Source organism: Labeo rohita, chromosome 10 (genome assembly GCF_022985175.1).
Source record: "Labeo rohita strain BAU-BD-2019 chromosome 10, IGBB_LRoh.1.0, whole genome shotgun sequence".
NCBI lineage: Eukaryota > Metazoa > Chordata > Actinopteri > Cypriniformes > Cyprinidae > Labeo > Labeo rohita.
The window spans coordinates 22,976,732-22,996,731 of record NC_066878.1 but is presented as its reverse complement, the minus strand read 5'-3'; the positions used below and the strand labels follow the sequence as shown (position 1 = coordinate 22,996,731).

General features: G+C 34.1%; 2 protein-coding genes across 2 annotated transcripts in view; both read right to left on the bottom strand.

Moving 5' to 3' along the window:
- ror2 (receptor tyrosine kinase-like orphan receptor 2) overlaps positions 1-1,388 on the bottom strand; it is a 97,390-nt gene extending 96,002 nt beyond the window's left edge. Inside the window, exon 1 of the mRNA XM_051120538.1 lies at positions 996-1,388. Within this exon, the coding sequence (XP_050976495.1) occupies positions 996-1,086 (91 nt within the window). The 5' untranslated portion in view covers positions 1,087-1,388. The remainder of the gene's footprint in view (positions 1-995) is intronic.
- A 943-nt stretch (positions 1,389-2,331) lies between these two features.
- sptlc1 (serine palmitoyltransferase, long chain base subunit 1) lies at positions 2,332-18,679 on the bottom strand. The gene is made up of 15 exons (XM_051120541.1): positions 18,618-18,679; positions 17,506-17,613; positions 16,771-16,865; positions 16,517-16,610; positions 15,312-15,384; positions 15,106-15,238; positions 14,903-15,032; positions 11,830-11,919; positions 11,405-11,512; positions 11,213-11,308; positions 8,536-8,632; positions 5,845-5,899; positions 5,514-5,631; positions 3,460-3,533; positions 2,332-3,370 (listed from the first exon to the last, which is right to left on the bottom strand). The coding sequence occupies exons 1-15, from the start codon at positions 18,669-18,671 to the stop codon at positions 3,277-3,279; spliced, it is 1,419 nt and encodes a 472-aa protein (XP_050976498.1). The 5' UTR covers positions 18,672-18,679; the 3' UTR covers positions 2,332-3,276.
- Positions 18,680-20,000: the final 1,321 nt, after the last annotated feature.

Here is a 20,000-nt window from a genome sequence, read left to right as displayed (position 1 = left end):
GACCACGCCCCCTTTTAACCGTTCCCATTAGAAACCGGCGGCGTAAAATAATAGTAAACAATTAAAAACACATCGATAAACCTGGTGTTTTATTGCACTGTCCTGGTTCTCGCGTTTACTAACGCAAAACGCGTTCTGTGTGAACGACCCTAAGCCGTCCATACACTGCAACTGAGGTAAAAGTTGCGTTCGTACTGAAACACTTGCAGACCAACAAACGTCGCTAGGCTGATAAACAAGAATCAGTCACGTGGTGCTGTTCGTGCACGAGCGCCTAATCAATGAGCTCAACTCTTCCACTGTTGCAGGCCCACAATCTCAAGTGCTGGTCACAAAGCTTTAGCACAGGGTGATAAAGTTGGTAGGAGACACCAGGGACGTCCCATCCCCCTTTAAACTCCAGCCAAACGGCCAAAAAAGAGCGCAAATTCAAAACAGGAAATTTCAACATCTGTCACCCTCCTCCCTACAGGGAGGGAAATGAATTAACAAGAAATCACTCCCAAAATATGCATCTGATTATCAACAGCCAATTTCAACAAACAACCCCGATGGCTCTGGTGTAACACTGATTGAACTTGATTTCAAGTGTTAAACCAGGAACAGCTCGAAGGTGCAGTGCGTAAAATAAAATAGATCTGCTGATGATGAGTTCATTAATTTAGCAGAAATATAAAACTCATATTCATAGGTAGGTGATATGACATATGGGCCATCTCACATTTTTCTGGAATGCAAAATTTACCTCAATGTCCTCAAAACCTGACGTCAACTTCAATTAAAAGTTTCTGTGATTGGATGGTTTGAATAAACTTGATGTTTAAAGCTTGTTGGACAGCAAAAACACTCTTGAAATAATAAAAACAAACAAACAAATACATAAACAAATAAAATTCTTACTAAAAAAGCTATTGGAAGCGCGTTCACATCACAAAAAACGCTTCAGGAAAACTCAGAGGAGGAAAAAATGGATAACAAACGTAAGAAACTCTTACCTGTGCGTGCAAATGTTGTGAGGAGGACGGATATCAGCAAAAGATGACTTCTAGGCGTAATCCTTAGTGTGTACATCCTTACAGGGAACATTCCTCTGATGCAGCTGGATTCAGGAATCAGTGCGATACAACTTCCAAATTTCTCCTCAAGTGATAAGTGAGTTTGTGCGTGTGAACAAAGCGCGTTTTGTCTCAAGTGTGCAGTGAATGAAACTCTTTTTGATGGTTCGTTTGCAAAAGAATAACGCGTTTCATCCCGCTCGTTCGAAAGGTGTTCGTCGAGCGCCGCTGATCCCGCTCAAGTGTCCCAAAAGTCTCCTAATAGAAAAGTGAACGAGTAACTCCAGCTCCTCGTGACGTAGGACGGATCCTTCCCAAGGGAGGGAAGCGAATTTGCGAATCCTACTACCGCAAAGGCGCAGCTCATGAATATTCGGGACGCTCAATCAGCGGGCCCGCTTGATTTGCTAGAACGCACGCGTTGATTGGCTAATGAATATTAAAGAGGTCACGTGTCACGACGCTACAAGAAGAAAGGTAGGAATTTCTTGCCATAGTAGGATTAGTGATTGGAAATGAAATTAGAGTTTTGATAACCTGGAAAAAACACGACACCTGCTGGGGAAAAGAAATTATAGAAATTAATACTTTTGTTTAGCACGGATGCTTTAAATTGATCAAAAGTGATGATAAAGATACTTATAATGTTACAAAATATTTCTATTTCAGATAATTGCTGTTTTAATGAACTTTTGATTTATTAAAGACACCTGACAAAAATCTACTCAGCTGTTTTCAACATAATAATTAGTAGTAGTAATAATAAAAATAATAATAAATGTTTTTTGAGCAGCAAATCAGAATATTAGATTGATTGAGGATCATGTGACTGGAGTAATGATGCTAAAAATTCAGCTTTGAAATCACAGAAATAAATTACATTTTAAAGTCTGTTCAAATAGAAAACATTTATTTTAAACAGTAAAAATATTTCACATTTTTACTGTTTTTGCTGTACTTTAGATCAAATAAATGCAGGCTTGGTGAGCAGATTTACCTTAAAAATCTTACGGTTCAAAAACTTTTGACTGATAGTGTTTTTTTGACATATCAGGATTTTATGGCTTATTTTATAGACAATATTTAAAGGCCTGAAATTGCCAAAAAGTAAGATGAAACTAAGATACTGCAGCTTGTAATGTAATGAGATCTTTATAACAACATCGTGGATACTTACATAAAATGCATATAAATATCAGTCATCACTTAATATCTCCCAATAATATTCTTTTAGTAAAATATCTGAATGCTTAGTTTATTATCAAAGCTTTGTATTTTCAAAACATATAATGCATTACAATGGAGAAAAAAAAATATGAATAATTAAGTTGCTTCAATCCTTCAATCTTGAAATATTTTGAACAACACAACATAAAAAATACTTTCATATTTACTTCATCGAATTCAGTTTTTACAGCAAAAAGATGTGAACCATAAGCCGAAGGTTGACTAAGAGTCCTTTGACAACAGAAGACATGTAGTGTGCAACAGGTTTCAAATATGATTCGGTAGGCAAATCCTTCTTGGAGATTAAAAAGACTATAAAAACAATGAAACAGTGCTATTTAAAGACTGAAGTGTGTTTTATTCTTGAAATTTGTTTGAAAACAAAGTTATGTTTTGATACAATGACAATCACAGAATCTAAACCAGATCATATTTGATATCTCTGCCAAGTATGTGCAAGCATATGCTCTTGACCCAGTACACTCACAATGCATTGAGTTACCAAAAGAGTCGAAATAAGAATAACCGCATCATTCAGAATGAACGGAACAACAAAGAATGTGTGGTACAGAAGCTCTCTTTGGTCAAAGGTAACAAAGTAATGTAAATATTAGTGTATATAAAAAATGATTTTATATATAAAATAATTATTCTGTATTTATGGCATATTTATTGTTGATTAGTCAAGATCTCCCATTATTCAAGGTGTTGAACAAACATAAATAGGTTTGATGGTGCACACCAACTGCAAACAGCGTGAAGAACCAGCGCTGCATTTATTTCAATGTGAAATGAAGACTAAAATAATCAACATTCTGTACACCAGGTATGGAAAACATAAATATAATACAAACAGGTTCAATCAGTGTATTCGTCCTTTTGTGGGCACAGATTAAGTCTTCAGGGTCAAAGGTCACAGAACCATCAGGTAGGATGGCTCTCACTTTCACGTCAATGACACATTAAAGCTTTATGTGTTGAAGATGATCAGTCCTCATTTTAGGATCTTCAAAGCTGCTTCTTGAATGCACTGCGCCGCTTTCTCGATTTCCTCCTGCGTCTGTTCAACAGTCACAACTACTCTGATGCTGAGGACACAGATGTTCATAAACATCAATTATACTGCAAAACATGCTTTCATGGAGGTTTATTGACTAAATATTTTATAGCTAATCACCTTGGTGGTGGAAGAAAACGCTCTTCTTTTTCCAGGTATCGAGCCAAAGTGAGTGCGATCTGTCTGTCCAAACTCTGCAGGAAAGACCAAAAATAAGAGATTATTTTCTAAGTACTTACACAGCATTTGCTATAATGCTGAATGCTGATATTTGAAATTATTTAAAAAAAAATGAAAAGGCAATTTAAATGTGGAATTAAAAACACCAGTAGGTGTCAGCAAGTCACTGTTAGTAAGTGAGTCATTGCGATTGAACTGAATCATTTAAACACTTGATTCATTCAGGAACAAAACACCATCATGTTGTTTAGAGACGCAAAACAGTGCTGTTGCTTGGAATGATTTTTGTTGGCAAAATAGAGCAAAAATAGGCAATATGGTTTTTAAAACGTAAGTCTCTTAATATTAACTTCTAGTTCATTGAACTGTTGTATAAAATCAATATCACATTTATGGTTTTTGCAAAAAAAAAAAGCATTTTTTTGAAAATGCATTTTATTAGACTGAAATAGAATCACGCAGTGAAAGAACGCACTCTAGTCTAGCTAGTGTTTAAGCACTCATAACTCCTCTTATAATAAATGAAGCTGTCCCATACACTGTATGATAAATAAATCTCTTACATTTCGTACATCTGCACTTTGTTACTTATGATGAGGGAATTTGCGAGTTTCAGTCCGAACAAAACTCCAGGTTTCAGCATTGACTATTCTGAACACCTCTAATTGGACACTGCATATTAAACTAAACGGAGTCGTGTGTGATTGGTTATAATACACAACGCTGTAAAAATGTGTAAAAATAAAATATGATTTAACGTGAGCAGGTCTAAATTTAATACAGTGATCTTTTCATTTCATTTTCACTAGTTTCATGTTTTAAGTAGTATTGTTTTATTGAAAAACCAAAACTTTTAAACAGCAATGTAGCTTCATTTTGATATCTAATGTTCACTTTTCATGATCCAGTTAACTTCCCAATTTATGAAATTGATGTGATGAAAGTTTTTGCCTATATTTTTCGAACTAGTAAATACTTCATATTACAAAAGCAAAATGGGTTGCAAAACATTTATATAAATGTTTATGTTAATATTATTACATTAGTAATACGCTGCTGTTCAAACGTTTGGGATCAGTAGGATTTTTTATGTTTTTTTAAAGAATTCTTTTCTGCTCATCAAGGCTGCATTTACTTGATCAAAAATCCAGAAAAAGTTTAAAATAATGGTTTTCTATTTTAATATATTTTAAAATATAATTTATTTCTGTGATGCAAAGCTGAATTTTCAGCATTAATACTAATCACATGATCGTTCAGAAATCATTATAATATGCTGATTTATTACTTTTATTATCAAAGTTGGAAACTGCTTAATATTTTTGGAACCTGTGATTCTTTTTTCAGGATTCTTTGATGAATAAGTTAAAAAGAACAGCATTATTTAAAATAGAAATCCCTTCTAACAATGTAATCTATACTATCACTTTTTATCAGTTTAACACATCCTTGGTGAATAAAAGTATTAATTTCTTTCAAAAAAAAGGAAGAATAAAAATTTAGTGACCACAAATTTTTAAAAGGTAGTTATAAAAATGTTCTATTTTTTTTTTTAATGCCATTCTTTTTAACTTTTTATTCATCAAAGAATCCTGAAAAAAAAACACGTTCCAACAAAACATTAAGCAGCACAACTGTTTTTACCACTGATAATAAATCAGCATATCAAAATGATTTCTGAAGGATCATGTGACACTGAAGACTGGAGTAATGATGCTGAAAATTCAGCTTTGCATCACAGGAATAAAGTACATTTTAACATATTCACATAGAAAACAGTTATTTTACATTAAAATAATATATCACAATATTACAGTTTTTTTAGGATTTTGATCGAATAAATGCAGCCTTGATGAGCATAAGAAACTTCTTTAAAAACATTTAAAATCTTACTGATCCAAAACTTTTGAATGGCAGTGTATATTCATGCCTATGGCATGATAACCACACTAAGACAAATTATTTGTTATCTGTGATCTGTTGGATTGACGTACGTAATCGACAATCGCTCGGAGAAGCTTCAGGTCATTTGTTCTGGATCCTGTGCTGTTTTCCAGCTGCAGATGGAGGGCAGGAGCAAAAGGCTCTCCGACCACCTTCAGCCCTGGAGTCCTGCAAAAAAATACCAGTGAAATCATCAGTCCTGCTTTGCATAATAAATAACCAGCCAGCACAATGAAGATTCAACCGCTGTATTCTAATTCATTGACACAAGACATTTGGCATGTAGGTTATTACTATTACTCACATTAACTCACATAACATTGATTTTGATATAACACTGATTTTTCATTTTCATGGAAAAAGGAGGTAAATTGGACTTGCCCTTGTAGTGCTTTGTGGACGTGTTTGCACTTGTCCTGTAAGACCCTGAAAATGCCTGTGAGAGAAAACAAAAAAAATTCCAATTAATGTGAAGTTTTGCCCAAAACATGCTCTGCACAAGAAAGTGAATGCACATACTGTAATTAAACTAAATTTCATTGCTGCTGAATTTTAAAAGATTCAGACAGGAACGCAAGTACAAGATGCTGCAGTGTTAACTAGTATCATCACTCATCTGAAACATGGCACAGAAATTCACAGAAAATCACCCTCTTAAGTACTGAGGGCCAGATTTACTAAACACAAGAGAGCACAATTCCATAAAAGCACTGATGGAAGGAGAAACTTCTGCGTGTGATTTACTGTTAATGCACACATTAAGGAACAGACGCAGCCAGATCATTTCCATGACCAGTGCAATCAACTGAGAGCAGCACAAATTACCACCTGCTTTTTTTTGGGTGTTAAATAATGGCGCAAATACCAGTAATTTGACGAGCGCAAACATTAGTAAAGCCCGTTGCGTGATTCATTTTAATACTCTCCACCCATAAATATTTTCAGGCGCAAAATATAACTGTGTCCATGCCTTTTTAGCACTAATTCTTCACTGCTCATCTTTAGTAAATCCTGACAGTACTATTTTAACGCCAAAAGACGGTGCAAGTAAATCTGGCCCCTCGCCTATATTGGACAATAATTGGCATTATTTTAATTATATGTTTTTCTATTTGACTGATAAGTGTCTTAGGCATGACTCTTATTTTTTAAGATATCTAGGGAATAAATTTGTTTAATTTACAGATTTTTTTTTTTCTAAAAATGTTTTTTTCTTAAATTATTTATTATTATTATTTTGAAAACATTATGTAAAATAAATTCATTTTAAACTTAAAGGGTTCCTCCACCCCAAAATGAAAATGTTGTCATTAATCACTTACCCCCATGTCGTTCCAAACCTGTAAAGGCTTCGTTCGTCTGAGGAACACAATTTAAGATATTTTGGATGAAAACCGGGAAGTCTGTGACTGTCCCATTGACTGCCAGGTAAATACCACTGTCAAGATGCAGAAAAGCATGAAAGGCATCGAAAATAGTCCATCTGCCACCAGTGGATCAATCTGAATTTTATGAAGCGACAAGAATACTTTTTGTAAGCGAAAAAAAAACAAACAAACAAAAAAAAAAAAAAACGTTTTTATTTAACAATTCGCCTCCTCCGTATCAGCATAGCGTCATTTTGGAGAGTATCTGCCGGACACAAACTGTGTAGCAGGATACGCTGTGTTCGTTCAAATCAAAGCGTACATATATGAAGAAAACGTATCCGTGTGGTGTGACTGACACAGAACAGCGTACGCTGTTTGTGTCCAGTGGATATTCTCCAAAATGACGCTACACTGACACGGAGGAGACAAATTGTTGAATAAAAACCTTTTTTTTTTTTTTTTGTTGCTTACAAAAAGTATTCTTGTCGCTTTATAAAATTCAGATTGAACAACTGATGGCAGATGGACTATTTTTGATGCCTTTCATGATTTTCTGGGTCTTGACAGTGGTATTTACCTGGCAGTCAAAATATCTTAAATTGTGTTCCGAAGACAAACAAGGCTTTTACGGGTTTGGAACGACATTGAGGGCAAGTGATTAATGACAAAATTTTCATTTTGGGGTGGAGTAACCCTTTAATTTGGTATGATGTCACATATATCAGCTTTACATTGAACACCCAGCTCTACAATTTGGTATAAGCCAAAAAAAAAAAAAAAAAAAAAAAAAAAAACACATATCGACTGACCACTAGATATGATCATAGTAATCAAAGAATATCAGAATTTTAGCACATTTGTGTTTTGTTTGCATAGAGCATGTTTTCTGCTTCAAAATATGTAAAAGAGAACTAAAGATCCAGGCTCAGTTGATAATGAGTCGATGTTTGCGTGAGTGAGGCTGGTGTTGAATCCACACACACTAATGTGATGTGCTGGAATCAACTGACCTCCACTGAACTCCCACTGAGAGAGCCATCTGAACCACATCTCCTCTGAGGAGAAGTGTCACCTTTGTGTTGAACCAGTCTGACCACTGTCTCACAACATTCATTCATGTCAAACACCACTGATGAGCTCACAAACAAACAACTGATTCTGCTGATGCTGTGCTGGAACGTTCACTGTGACACTCCTCAATACTGAAGTACTGCATTGTGAATTGATTTCAATGACTTTTCCAGTCATTCACAATTACAGGATAAGAAATTATTACCATTTTTACCTAATATGACCATGACTAGAAAACACTTACATTTTTCCTACAGTTGTTACGACGGTTGCTTTTGGCTCAAGTCAAAATGGTGAAGGATATTCTAGTCCCTTGATATGGCATGGTTTTCAGCCCTTTTAACGTCCGCCAAGCAAAAGTCTGATTGTATATAGGATTAGAGGTTTAACCAACCGACTTAACTAAATGTAACTCTAACAGTAGTGTTTGCTCAGCCAATAAAAATGATGTCCATTTTCTATACGAAAGTATGTCTGAGCGTTCGCAGCATATGGTTTGGATCAGCTGATTATCAGTCAGTCTCTTTAAAATCCAGCCAATTCAGTCAGCTGAAACACTCCATCATTTATATTAAAGGGGGGGGGGGATAATCATATTCTACGTGTAGAAAATAAATGTAAATGTTGTTACCTGGATCTTCCTCCATGATGTTGAGGGCTTCAATAGCAGCAGCGGCCAGCATGGGTGGAAGAGACGCTGAGAAACAGTAACCCTGACCTGACAGACGCTGAAAACATAAAAAACACATTCAATCAGTTCACAAAAGAAAATATGGTAAACCCTCCAATAAGGTTCATTAGTTAACTACAAAAGGTAACATGAACTAAGAATTTAGTTAATACATTAACTAACATTTGGGTTCCCACACCTTGGTTAACTTCAAATTCAAGGACCTTTCAAGGACTTTCCAGGTTCAATACCCTCAAATTCAAGGATTTAATGTGGGGACACATTTCAAGTGAGAGCAAGGTTACACTGTGTGACCTTAGAATGTAAGATACATTGATACAGGTTTCATGTGTCAAATACAACTACGCAAAAAAGCTTTTTTGCATTCATTTTTGGTCATATGACAGAGATCTGATATTCTATTTGTCGTTTCTGTTTTGCAAAAAACTGAAGAATATTTGGCTCTGCACCTGACCAAGTGATGGTCCTTTGGATCTCTGGCAAGTCATTCTTTGTCGTCTTAATCACTATAATTAAAAAGCCCCCCAAAGTAGCACAATGACCATATCCCACATCAAAACTGAAAATATTTCATTTTCATACCTAAAATGTGTATTTTACATTCACCCTTGTGCAGACTGATTATAAACACAGCTAAAAGGCTTCCTACCACTGGCCATCACAAAACGTAACATCTCGCACAGTTTTATCACAGGTAGAATGTAACATGTATCAATACAAGCATTTCGGTCAAATGTAATTTATTCAATATTTCAAACATTTAACCTACAGGAGAAAAATCAACCCTTAGCTACAGTTTAAAATGAGCCCAATTCCATGCAAAAATTGTGGATTTGGCAAACCCTGCATCCAAGACAAGCTGCGGGAATCAGATTTAACTGTTCATGGGTCAAGACAAGAGTTAGGAAAGATGACTGACAAATAACGCTGGGGGATTTGCTGCTCAGCGGATAACGTGCTCATATCTGATCTTGTAAGATGTGCTCCCTTTATACAGAGTGTGTGTGATCACTAAATTGAAAGTGAAAGTGAACAGCCGCTCATTCAAAAGATATTTAAACACTTGGCATACAACAGCCGCTCCCTAATGCATGAAAATTATATAATTAATATAAGAATGACTGTGTGACGAAATGGCAGAATTTGTCCAGTCGTGATTTGCCAGTTGTGTGTTGTGGAGTGACTCAGTCATTAGGTTTGTGCTCCTTTCTGATTGTCAAAGATTAAAATCTGATCCAGTCAATGGAAACAGGTCAGTCTTAGAATGTTTCTGACATTATTTGCATAAAAATCTAAAAAACCAAATTGACTGCGTTAGTGCCAAACAAAAAACAAGGCCATTAATCTACTGGCATATTAAAAATACTTTTAGAGTACTAGAGCAGTTTGGGACCAGTGATTGAGGGGGAAAAAAAAAACCTTTTTATTTTGGTACAATGTTACATTTATACAAGTCTTTGACATTAATTTCAAATGAAGTTGAAATTGCTGAAGTTGGTTTTGTAATTGCTGCTTGCTGCTATGCTTATTATACAGTATTTCAAGACTTTTATTTTGATTATGAAGTTTCCTAGAGCAACTGTTTTCTCATCAGCGAATGCAACTATGAAAATCTGCAAACGCTGCACAAGCGGCTCGGATTATGGACGCTCCACACGCATTTAAATAGAGCGTGTGGATTCACTTCCTTCACGTCATTAAAGGGAAGAATGAATCTGATATGATCCGTGTGATTCGCAAGCGATGTTATATGAAAGTCAAATAGGAAAGGGAAAGAATCAATGACATATTACAGTGCTATCAAAACTCATATATAAAGAGGATGCTATAATGCATCATACAGTAACTCAATTAAAATGAAGACATAGAGGATTGCGGTTGATTACCAAACTTTAGGTAGTCTGAAGAAACTGTTATTTAACAAACAGGATTACAGATGCAAGAGCTTCTGCTTTTCCAGAAATCTGGATCACATTTCAGTGACTACAGGTTACATGAGGATAATTGTGCTCTTATGTCCAGATTTAAAAACGCATATGCATATAATTAGAGTTTTATCTTCAGAATATAGAAACCATATGTACAGAAATATACATCAAAAGAAACGCCCTTTGATCGTTTAAACAATAACCAGAAAGCCAAACCTTTCAGGACTGCACACACATTATACACAGACTAAGAAAATCCTTTGCTTACTGACTACAAAGACAAACCCGACATCAAATATTAAGATTAACGAATATTCCAGGTTATTTTCAGCTGCCAGTATTTGCTGTAAATACATCTCTTATTCACCAGTATACACAATGAGTCAAAACGACTGTCTGTGGAAAGGCAGACAGCAAGATGAAAGAAATAGAAATTAGGTTGAAGCTAGAAATTATGCTTTCTAGCTATTCCTACATAATATCTTCTACTTCATAAAGGTGAAGTTGCCACTGAGTGTCAACAAAGAAATCTCAAAATGTAGTGTAAATTGCATTCATGTTGGGCAATCTTGGACATTTAGACTTGCAGAGTTGCATGAAACATTACACTGAATATTCCCTTTAAGAACTGGCAATTATGTGAAGTATGCATGATGGTGCAATCAGTTATTGTTCTTTTGTAGTCATACCTGATGATCAATAACGAATGATCGTCCACAGCAGAAACCTCCGATGGACGCCACCGCGTTCTCCATGTTGGCACTGATGAGGTCAATATCATCAATCTGAAATTAAAACAGACATGCAATTTTTGCTGAGCCATTATTTTACACCTGAGTACTTGAAATTGTGGAGAAATTGATATTCTAGGCATTACATACGTTGACCCCAAAATGCTCTGTGACTCCTCTTCCGTGTTCTCCAAGCACTCCAAAAGACATGCTCTCCTCCAGAAAGATGCGCACTTTATATTTGTACTTCAGTTTCAACTGAAATAGATAATACACCCATTAAAAACATCAGTCCATGTGAAAAATAAACCAAGTGCAATGTAGCAACAGCAGTATTTTAAATGTAAACGTAAAACTATAGTTTTCAATGTTTTCAATGTGTTCTTGGTGGTTGATATGCAGTTCTATGGAAGTTTTTATTTTCTAAAAGATGGAAATCATATCTTTCTGAAAAATAATAACATCTGTCTCATAATTTGAGGCATCAATTATCTCTGTAAACTGCCAATTTAGGGTTAGTTAAATAAAACTAAAAAAATTTCCTAAAAAGAAAAACTACAGAAAAGTTGTCTTACCAGTTCAGGTAGTGGACAGATATCTGCAGTGTTGATATAGAGTCCCTCAACCACAATGAACCGCCTGATTACTCTCGCCTTACGTGGATTCTAAGGAAAAATACATAAAAATAACAACAATGAATGAACGAGCGTGCATGCATGTATAGTAAAACAACAAACAGCTGCTGCACTCAAAAAACAATGTACTTTTTCTATTATGTGTTCTGAGTGAATCATAGACAGTTGCTAAAGTCTTTTGAGTGGCTGTTAGAGTGGAGAAATAAAAAAAGGCACTTAATAAATAATATTGTACTTTTATTCATCTGTGCATGTTTTACTAAAGAAGTAGAGTTTGTTCTTGTAAATTTGCATCAAAAAGGAACAATTTTCTCTAATTTAAAAACATGTCTGTTGACAAAAAGGCCAAACGGATAGAGAAAACAGAAAAAACTGAAAAAGTCACTTTTCACTGTAGTCAAATCCCAACATTTTAATATTCCACTTCTGCAATGTACAAAAATACACAAGTAAGTACTGAGTAATATTAATTAACAAAACATATGGTCACTCCTTAGTTCTAACTATTAACTATGACTTTTCCCCTCAATAAACTCCTAATTTGCTGCTTATTAATAGTTAGTAAGGTAGTTGGTTTAGGTATGAAGTGGATTAAGAGATCTAAAATATGGTCATGCAGAATAAGACATTAATATGTGCTTTATGAGTACTAATAAACAGCCAATATGTTAGCAATATGAATCCTAATAAACAACTGGTTAACAGTGAGAATTGGTCTTAAACTGTCACCAAATAAACTTACTAAGGGGTTAGGATCAGTGTTGAGGGTAACGCATTACAAGTAACACAATTTACGTAATTAGATTACTTGTTTCAAGTAACTAGTAAAGTAATGCATTACTTTTTAATTTACATTAAAATATCGGAGTTACTTTTTCAAATAAGTAACGCCAGTAACTTTCTTTTCCCATTTATTGACTGACTAGTCTCCTGTCCCCATGTTGAAAGAAACATGCATTTACTCATCTCACTTGCAAAAAAAGACCCAGATTCAGTCTTCATCAAAATGAATTTAAAAAGGGAAATGCAAACTCAGAATATGACGCAAACCTACAATAATTAAATGTTAAATAACACAAACATCCTTTATGTATTTAATCCCATTTCATTAACCAATGTCTCTGCTGCTGATCCAGTTTAACCATACTAATAAGAAAAATGACTTTAGATTAGGGATGTTCATTTCGGTTATTTTTCCTAACTGACAGCCGGTGCTCATTAACCAATTATTAACTGTTAACCGATATGTTTATTTTAAATTTGAATTTCATTAAATTAGAAAAATATAAGTGTCTGTGACCCATTAAAAATACCAAAATTCAAAATTTGTTTTCCAGGGATTAATTTTACATGCACAAAGAACAGCAAACAACAGAACATGAGGATTTACACGGACACATCACATCACACACCTGCAGCACTTCTGCGAATGGAGAAAATCATAATAAAGCTAGGCTATATATAATGAATGAACAGGCCTATACGATAAATATTTTTACTTAATTAACAAAACAAAACAAAAACTGTGCAACAAGTAGATCTGTATGCAGAGTTTTGGTTCATTTTTGTGCTGTGCAAAAGGAAGACGGCTGAAAGCGGCATCCTATTTTTCTTTATTTTACAAAAGCACAACGATTTGTTTTTATTGTGAATGTACACAAACAAAAGCAAACCATTTACAGTTTTAATTATCTGTATGACTAGGAGGAATCATTTCCACTGTTAGAAGAAAAAAAAAAAGTGATTGTGCCGGCGCCACACAGTTAAGCATTGCTAACTTGACAATGCAGCCTTTCCATCATCATAATAAAATAGTCAGCCAAACATATGGAGAAAAAAAATTCACACTGCTTAATCTACTGCTGTGATATTATGCCAAACAATTTGTTTTATGTGGATATTATGTGGAGTAAGGTACAAAACCAGGTTTACATAAATAATATTTAGGCATTCAAATACATCTCGAATATGGAAACATTTGGATTTGTGTCATATGAGAGTTTCAGTTTAACCTAAATAAAAGTGTTTTGGCTTGTTGTTTAGATAGACTAGCTTTTATATTTTTCATTCTTGTTCTTTTCTGAATACTGCTAAATTGAAAGGATTTTTTTGTGGAGTGAGGGGAAATAAAATAGCTTTTTTTAAAATTTATAGTGTTTGTAAACATTTCGTGTCAGCATCAGGTTTATTTGTGAATTTAATAATAAAATGTGACTGTTCACGTTATACACGATTTATCTTTTTTTTTATCTCAAAAATGCTATTTTATTATTATTATTTTTTTTTTTTTTAAAAACTCCAACAAATGTTTTAAAATATTTTGATTAAATTACTGAAGAAAAATAAATAAATGACCTTTTAAACTATTTAACTGATTGTATTAATCGGTCAAAATTCTTTATCAGTTAATGTTTAACCAGTTAAATTTAGCATCCCTACTTTAGATTAACTAACATTTGTGCTTCATTGTTTTTTTTTAATGCTGAAGAGTGTTGAACTTTCTTCTCCTGCGTTCTACTGTACAGATGTGAATTTACTTTTCCTTCAGCCTGAGGTTTATTAATTTCAATCTGGTGTGAAAGAGCTTTTACATTTGCTAAAAATAGAACTTTTTATATTAAAAACAAACAAGCAAACCCTGTCTAGATTTTAAAAGTAACACAAAAGTAATGCAAAGCATTAATTTCCATAAAAAGTAACTAAGAAACATAATTAGTTACTTTTCTAGGAAGTAACGCAATATTGTAATGCATTACAGCCCCAGCACTGGTTAGGATTAGGGTTTGTTGCTTGTACTTATGCACAATTTACTGTTTACTATATTAATATTATATAGTAGTTAGTAAACGTAACGTTTAACAAGAACACTGTAAAATTAACCGTTACCTTAAAATCAGGTGTGTATTATTAGATAATGCACATTATGTTGTAGAAAATATTTATGTATATTCATGTTGTGTTTATTGAATTTCTCTTCATGCCACCAGTGTCAGCTGGTCAAAGCCCTCCTCACCTTCTGATCTTCAATCTCTTGCTCCTTCAACAGCCGCTCTAGATCCTCCATATCATTGTGTTTAAAGTATTTGATGAAGCTGCGTGAAGCCTGCAGGCCTTTCTGAATGGAGAAACACGCTGCCTCGTCGCTGAGAAAACAAGAGACAGAAAATCAGAACGCTTTATCAAGCGAAAGGCTATTGGGATTCAGCGGGATCTTACACAAAGATGATGTCTCCTCTCTTGGAGTACGCTGGAATGGCGCTGGCGATGGTGGCGAAGCCGTACGAGTAGATGATGGCCTCCTCTGTTCTCATGAACTTTGCCAGTCGTTCTTCCAACTCCAGATGAACATCTGTGAAACATTTCAATGCTGTAAACTGACGCCGTAACGTAAGACAAATACACGAGATGATAAATCCACCAACCGAAGGTCCCGTAGAAGCCTCTTGGTCCACACGTTCCCACACCGTATTTTTTTAGTGACGACAAAGCCTTCGACTGAAAACAAATGAACGATGCTGTTAATGTACGGAAAGATTTTAATCAGAAACAGAATTCCATAATGAGCATGAATATCAACATCTTTATTCTGGAAAAATTGATTTAATTTTACACGCCTCTTCAAGTTACTCTGAAATCAACATTGGCTTAATACATGTTCCAATAAAAGTCCATATTCCCATAAAAACATATGTTTTTAATGTTAATGTCACATTACGAAAGTAAAATAGAGAAAAACCATTCCATGTTGACTTAAAGGCATCTGGTTTAAGTGGTATACAACAGTGCCAGGGTACATATTTACATTTATATTTTAGCATTTGGCAAAGGCATGCATTTTATCAGTTTATACACTCTCGGGGAATTGAACCCACAACCTTGGCGTTGCTTGCACCATGCTTAGTGGCAAAAACTAAAAACTTAAGCTGCTTTGGAAGTAGAATAATTATTACATTTTGTTAAGAGGATATGACGATAGTAGTACTTTAAGGTCTTGAACAAAAAAACATAAGTTTTTTAATTCAACAAAAAAGAATAAATTCTAATTGCTTCTGTGCCATAATATTAGCTGAACACTTTGAAACTAAACAACAGATGAATTATCTACCATTAGTAATTTGTTGTTTTTTAATTAAGCAAGAATGCATTAAATTGATCAAAAATTACAGTGAAATATTAAATTCTAATTATTATTTCACAAAAATATATTTTATGCATAATCACCATATTAGAATGATTTCTGAAGGATCATGTGATACTGAAGACTGGAGTAATGATGCTGAAAATTCAGCTTTGACTCACAGAAATAAATTACATTTTAAAATATAATTACATAGAAAGCACTTATTTTAAATTGTAATAATATTTCATAATATTGCTGTTTTTAATCAAACAAATGCAGCCTTAGTGAATATTAAAAAAAATAATAATAATAAAAATACAGTTTTACAGTTGGTATTGCCATTTTAAATTACACCTTCCAAATAAAATCCACCAGAGATATTTTTATTCATCAAGCTGTATTGAGCATTAAAGAGCAAACTGCACATTACAATCATGAGCAGCTGTGATGTATGCTAATGTGAAGAATGGAAAAGCACTTAGAGTTTGTGCTCATAATGTTACAAACCTTTACACGCTCGTTGTCAAGCAGACCCAGGAAGTTAAATGAGGCAAAGTTAATGCACTCTTTTCCATTTACAATGATTTTGTGGCTTGGAGGCCTGTAAAAGAAAAACACAGCATTCAGTCAGTATCATTTCCACAGCACACAGCAATTATTATACCATACGCAGCAGACAGAGCTGTTGATTTGAACAGTGTGTCAAATAAGAACTTGTCTCCAGTTGTTGATTGCATAGAGAAACAGCGCACAAGACGTACCCTGTGACCACATCATAATTAAGGGAAGGATGGTCTTTTGATATGGGGGGAACCAGCGGCTCGGGCTGCCACTCTTCAATCAACTCCTCTTTCTCCTGAAATATACACAAATAAAGGGCATGAAGAAAAAGCATGAACACTTTCTATTTGTTGTATGTGTTAACATTAACTACATCAGTGAGCATGAACTAACAATGAAGCGTTTATTAATCTTAGTTGGTGTTAATTTCAACATTAAAAGTTGTTTCTGTTAATATTATTTGAAGAATCGTATCTATTATTAACTGAGTACCGTAACAAATGCATTGCTCATTGTTTAGTCAATGCATTAACTAATAATAACCACTGGGACCTTATGGAAAAATGTCACAGAAAAACTTAAAAAACAAAAAGTATCAAAGTTTTTACAAAAATATAAAGCAGCAGAATGTTTTTAACACTGAAGACTGGGGTATTGATGCTGAAAATGCAGCTTTGATCACATGAATAAATTAAATTTGACGATATATTCACATAGAAAACATCTATTTGAAATTATAATAATATTTCACAATATTACTGATTTTACTGTATTCTTTTTTCAAACACATTAAAAACTATTTGAAAGGGAGTGTAGATTAAGGCTACGTGAGTGCCAAATAGCCACAGAAATATTAAGGGAAATCCTTCAGTTAACATTATAAATGACTAAAATTATACATGAGTGATATGTAATGTGCGTAATGGATCGCTCACCTTTTCTGTGAGGTCTGATCTGTCCTGAAGTTTATATGTTTTGGAAAACAGCAGTCTGATAATCCATAAAATGAGGATACCTTCTAAAATCAAATGATATGCTGGTGCCTAGGAGAGAAAATCACAACACTACTGTAAAACAAACTTCTGCACATTCTGTGTTTTTAACTGGAAGGTGTATCGTAGATGAGCAACACTCTAAAATATTTATCTCTACAATGCTAAAAGGACATTTAGCAGAAACAATGTTTTTCAGATGTCTGTACACCATAATTAACAAGCAATGCTTTCCAGATGAAGCACTCCTTATATGACATCTATGGGTGCTGACTTGGTAAGAGAATTTATTATACTTACTAATATTAATAAAGCTGACCATTATTAGTGTCTTTATTTATTAGTCTCTTATAATGAAGCAGCTGCACTGTTTCATATAAGTTGTGCAATGCAGAGATTGTAACAGAGCACTGACAGTTATGTTTGTTATGTTCCGACTTATTGCTTTATTTCTCATATAAATCTTTACTCTCTCACAAACAATTAATATAGGCTTTCCACAGACATAAAAATACATCATAAAGGTTTGGTCACAGTTTAATGACTCACTTTAACAAACAAAAATAAAATAAATGAAGCTCCAGCGTTAAGTATAAACAGCACACAGCCAATAAAAAAAACATTTTTACTGATTTACACCAAAATATTACTACAGTTGTTCTTAATAAAATAACTTGGAATCAGCCTCGAAATTAAAGACTGATTCTGCGTCTTACAGTTTAAAGGAGAATACGTATTACTATCACAACTGTACAACAACGGTAATAAAGTCTTAAGTATTACTTATAGCTAATAGTATTTTGACGGAAACTGTGATTACTGTGGTAAATGTATATATTTAGGTGAGTGAGCCTCACCTGTGTGACTGACACTCGTGTTTAATACTGTTCACTTCCTGGAGTTACATTATTATGAGGACACTTGAGATTATATGTGAAATAAAGCCAAATACTAGCACACAGACCGGTGCTGTTTAAATGAATAAACGCGACAACGCCTGTCGATATTTCTACAAATTGGAAAATTAATAAACAAAAGAAGAAAGTTGTAATTACCTCGTAAAAAGCTTGCACCATCTCCACCAACACCCACTGTTGCCCCGACGCCATTTTGACTGAGTCACATGACCGTGTGCGTCTTCCTCATTAATATGACGCGCCATCGCGTGGAGATCAGCGTCATTGCAGTTTTTTGCGTGCGTGTGTTTTTTTTTTTTTATATGTATAAATTAATACATTTTCATTTATATTTATATTTATATTTATATTTATATTTATATTTATATTTATATTTTCATTCTTTCTTTCATTCATTAATAAATAAATAAATCTTATAATTAATTGAAGTTAAAACTGAAGTCGTATAATAACCCCTCCCCCAAACTTCTGAAGAGCATTGTATAACATTGTTCATATCACTGCACACAAACGACAGAGAAATACTTCCAAACATAGAAACTGAGTACGTTCACAAACTGTACATGTCTAGGCTCAATATGTTTGTTTGTCGAACAGTTCGTCTTAGCTTCACTACCTTAATTGCATTAAACAAAGCAGATTTTCTGGTCACTCACTGTGTGAGTCTGACATCTAGTGGACTGATTATTGTCTGTGAACAAGACTTACAGCAACTTTCTGAGACACTACACATTCATTTTTATTTGTATTACCACTCACAGGTTTTTTATTTTTTGCTTTTTTGTTATGACAGGACAGATTAGAGGTGACGGGAAGCGAAGTGGGAGAGACAGAAGGGGGCGGGATCAGGAAAGGTCCTCGAGTCGGGATTCGAACACGGGACGCCGGAGCGCAACGGCGAGGCAGCTTTTGTCTTTCAAACTCATTAAAATGTACAAATTCCTGTTGTTTCTTATTTCGCAGAAATTCTGAACCTCTTTCACCCAATATATTTACTTTAAAGGGGTGGTCAATCCTCTTTAAGTACCCCTGAGATTTTAAAATAAATATTTTAGTAATTAAATATCACATTATTTGCATGTTCACGGTTCTCTGACATTGGTTAATGGTCATATGGTGTGCAGGTAAACATAAAATATTTAATCTTTTTCAGTAGGTGTGACATATTGATTGTTATTTTAAAATTATGTATTTTTATTTTATATTTTTATGATTTAATTATTTGTTAGCCTTTCATCAAACTTAAAAACCCCCTGCATATTCTTTACAAACCCCCGTTTGGGAAACCTTGATGTAAATTAATATTTAACGCACTTCAGGTTACAATGAAAGAAATACATATTTTCTCACTCTTTGTATTTTTACATCATTATGGTACAAGATTATCCTGTTTAAATCGATGTAATAAACAAGTCAGGTCAAAAGTAATCTAGAAGTAATCTAAAAGTAGTCTGATTATATTACCTAAAATGTGTAATGTAACAGATTATGTTACTGACTACAATTTTTTTGTCCTGTAAT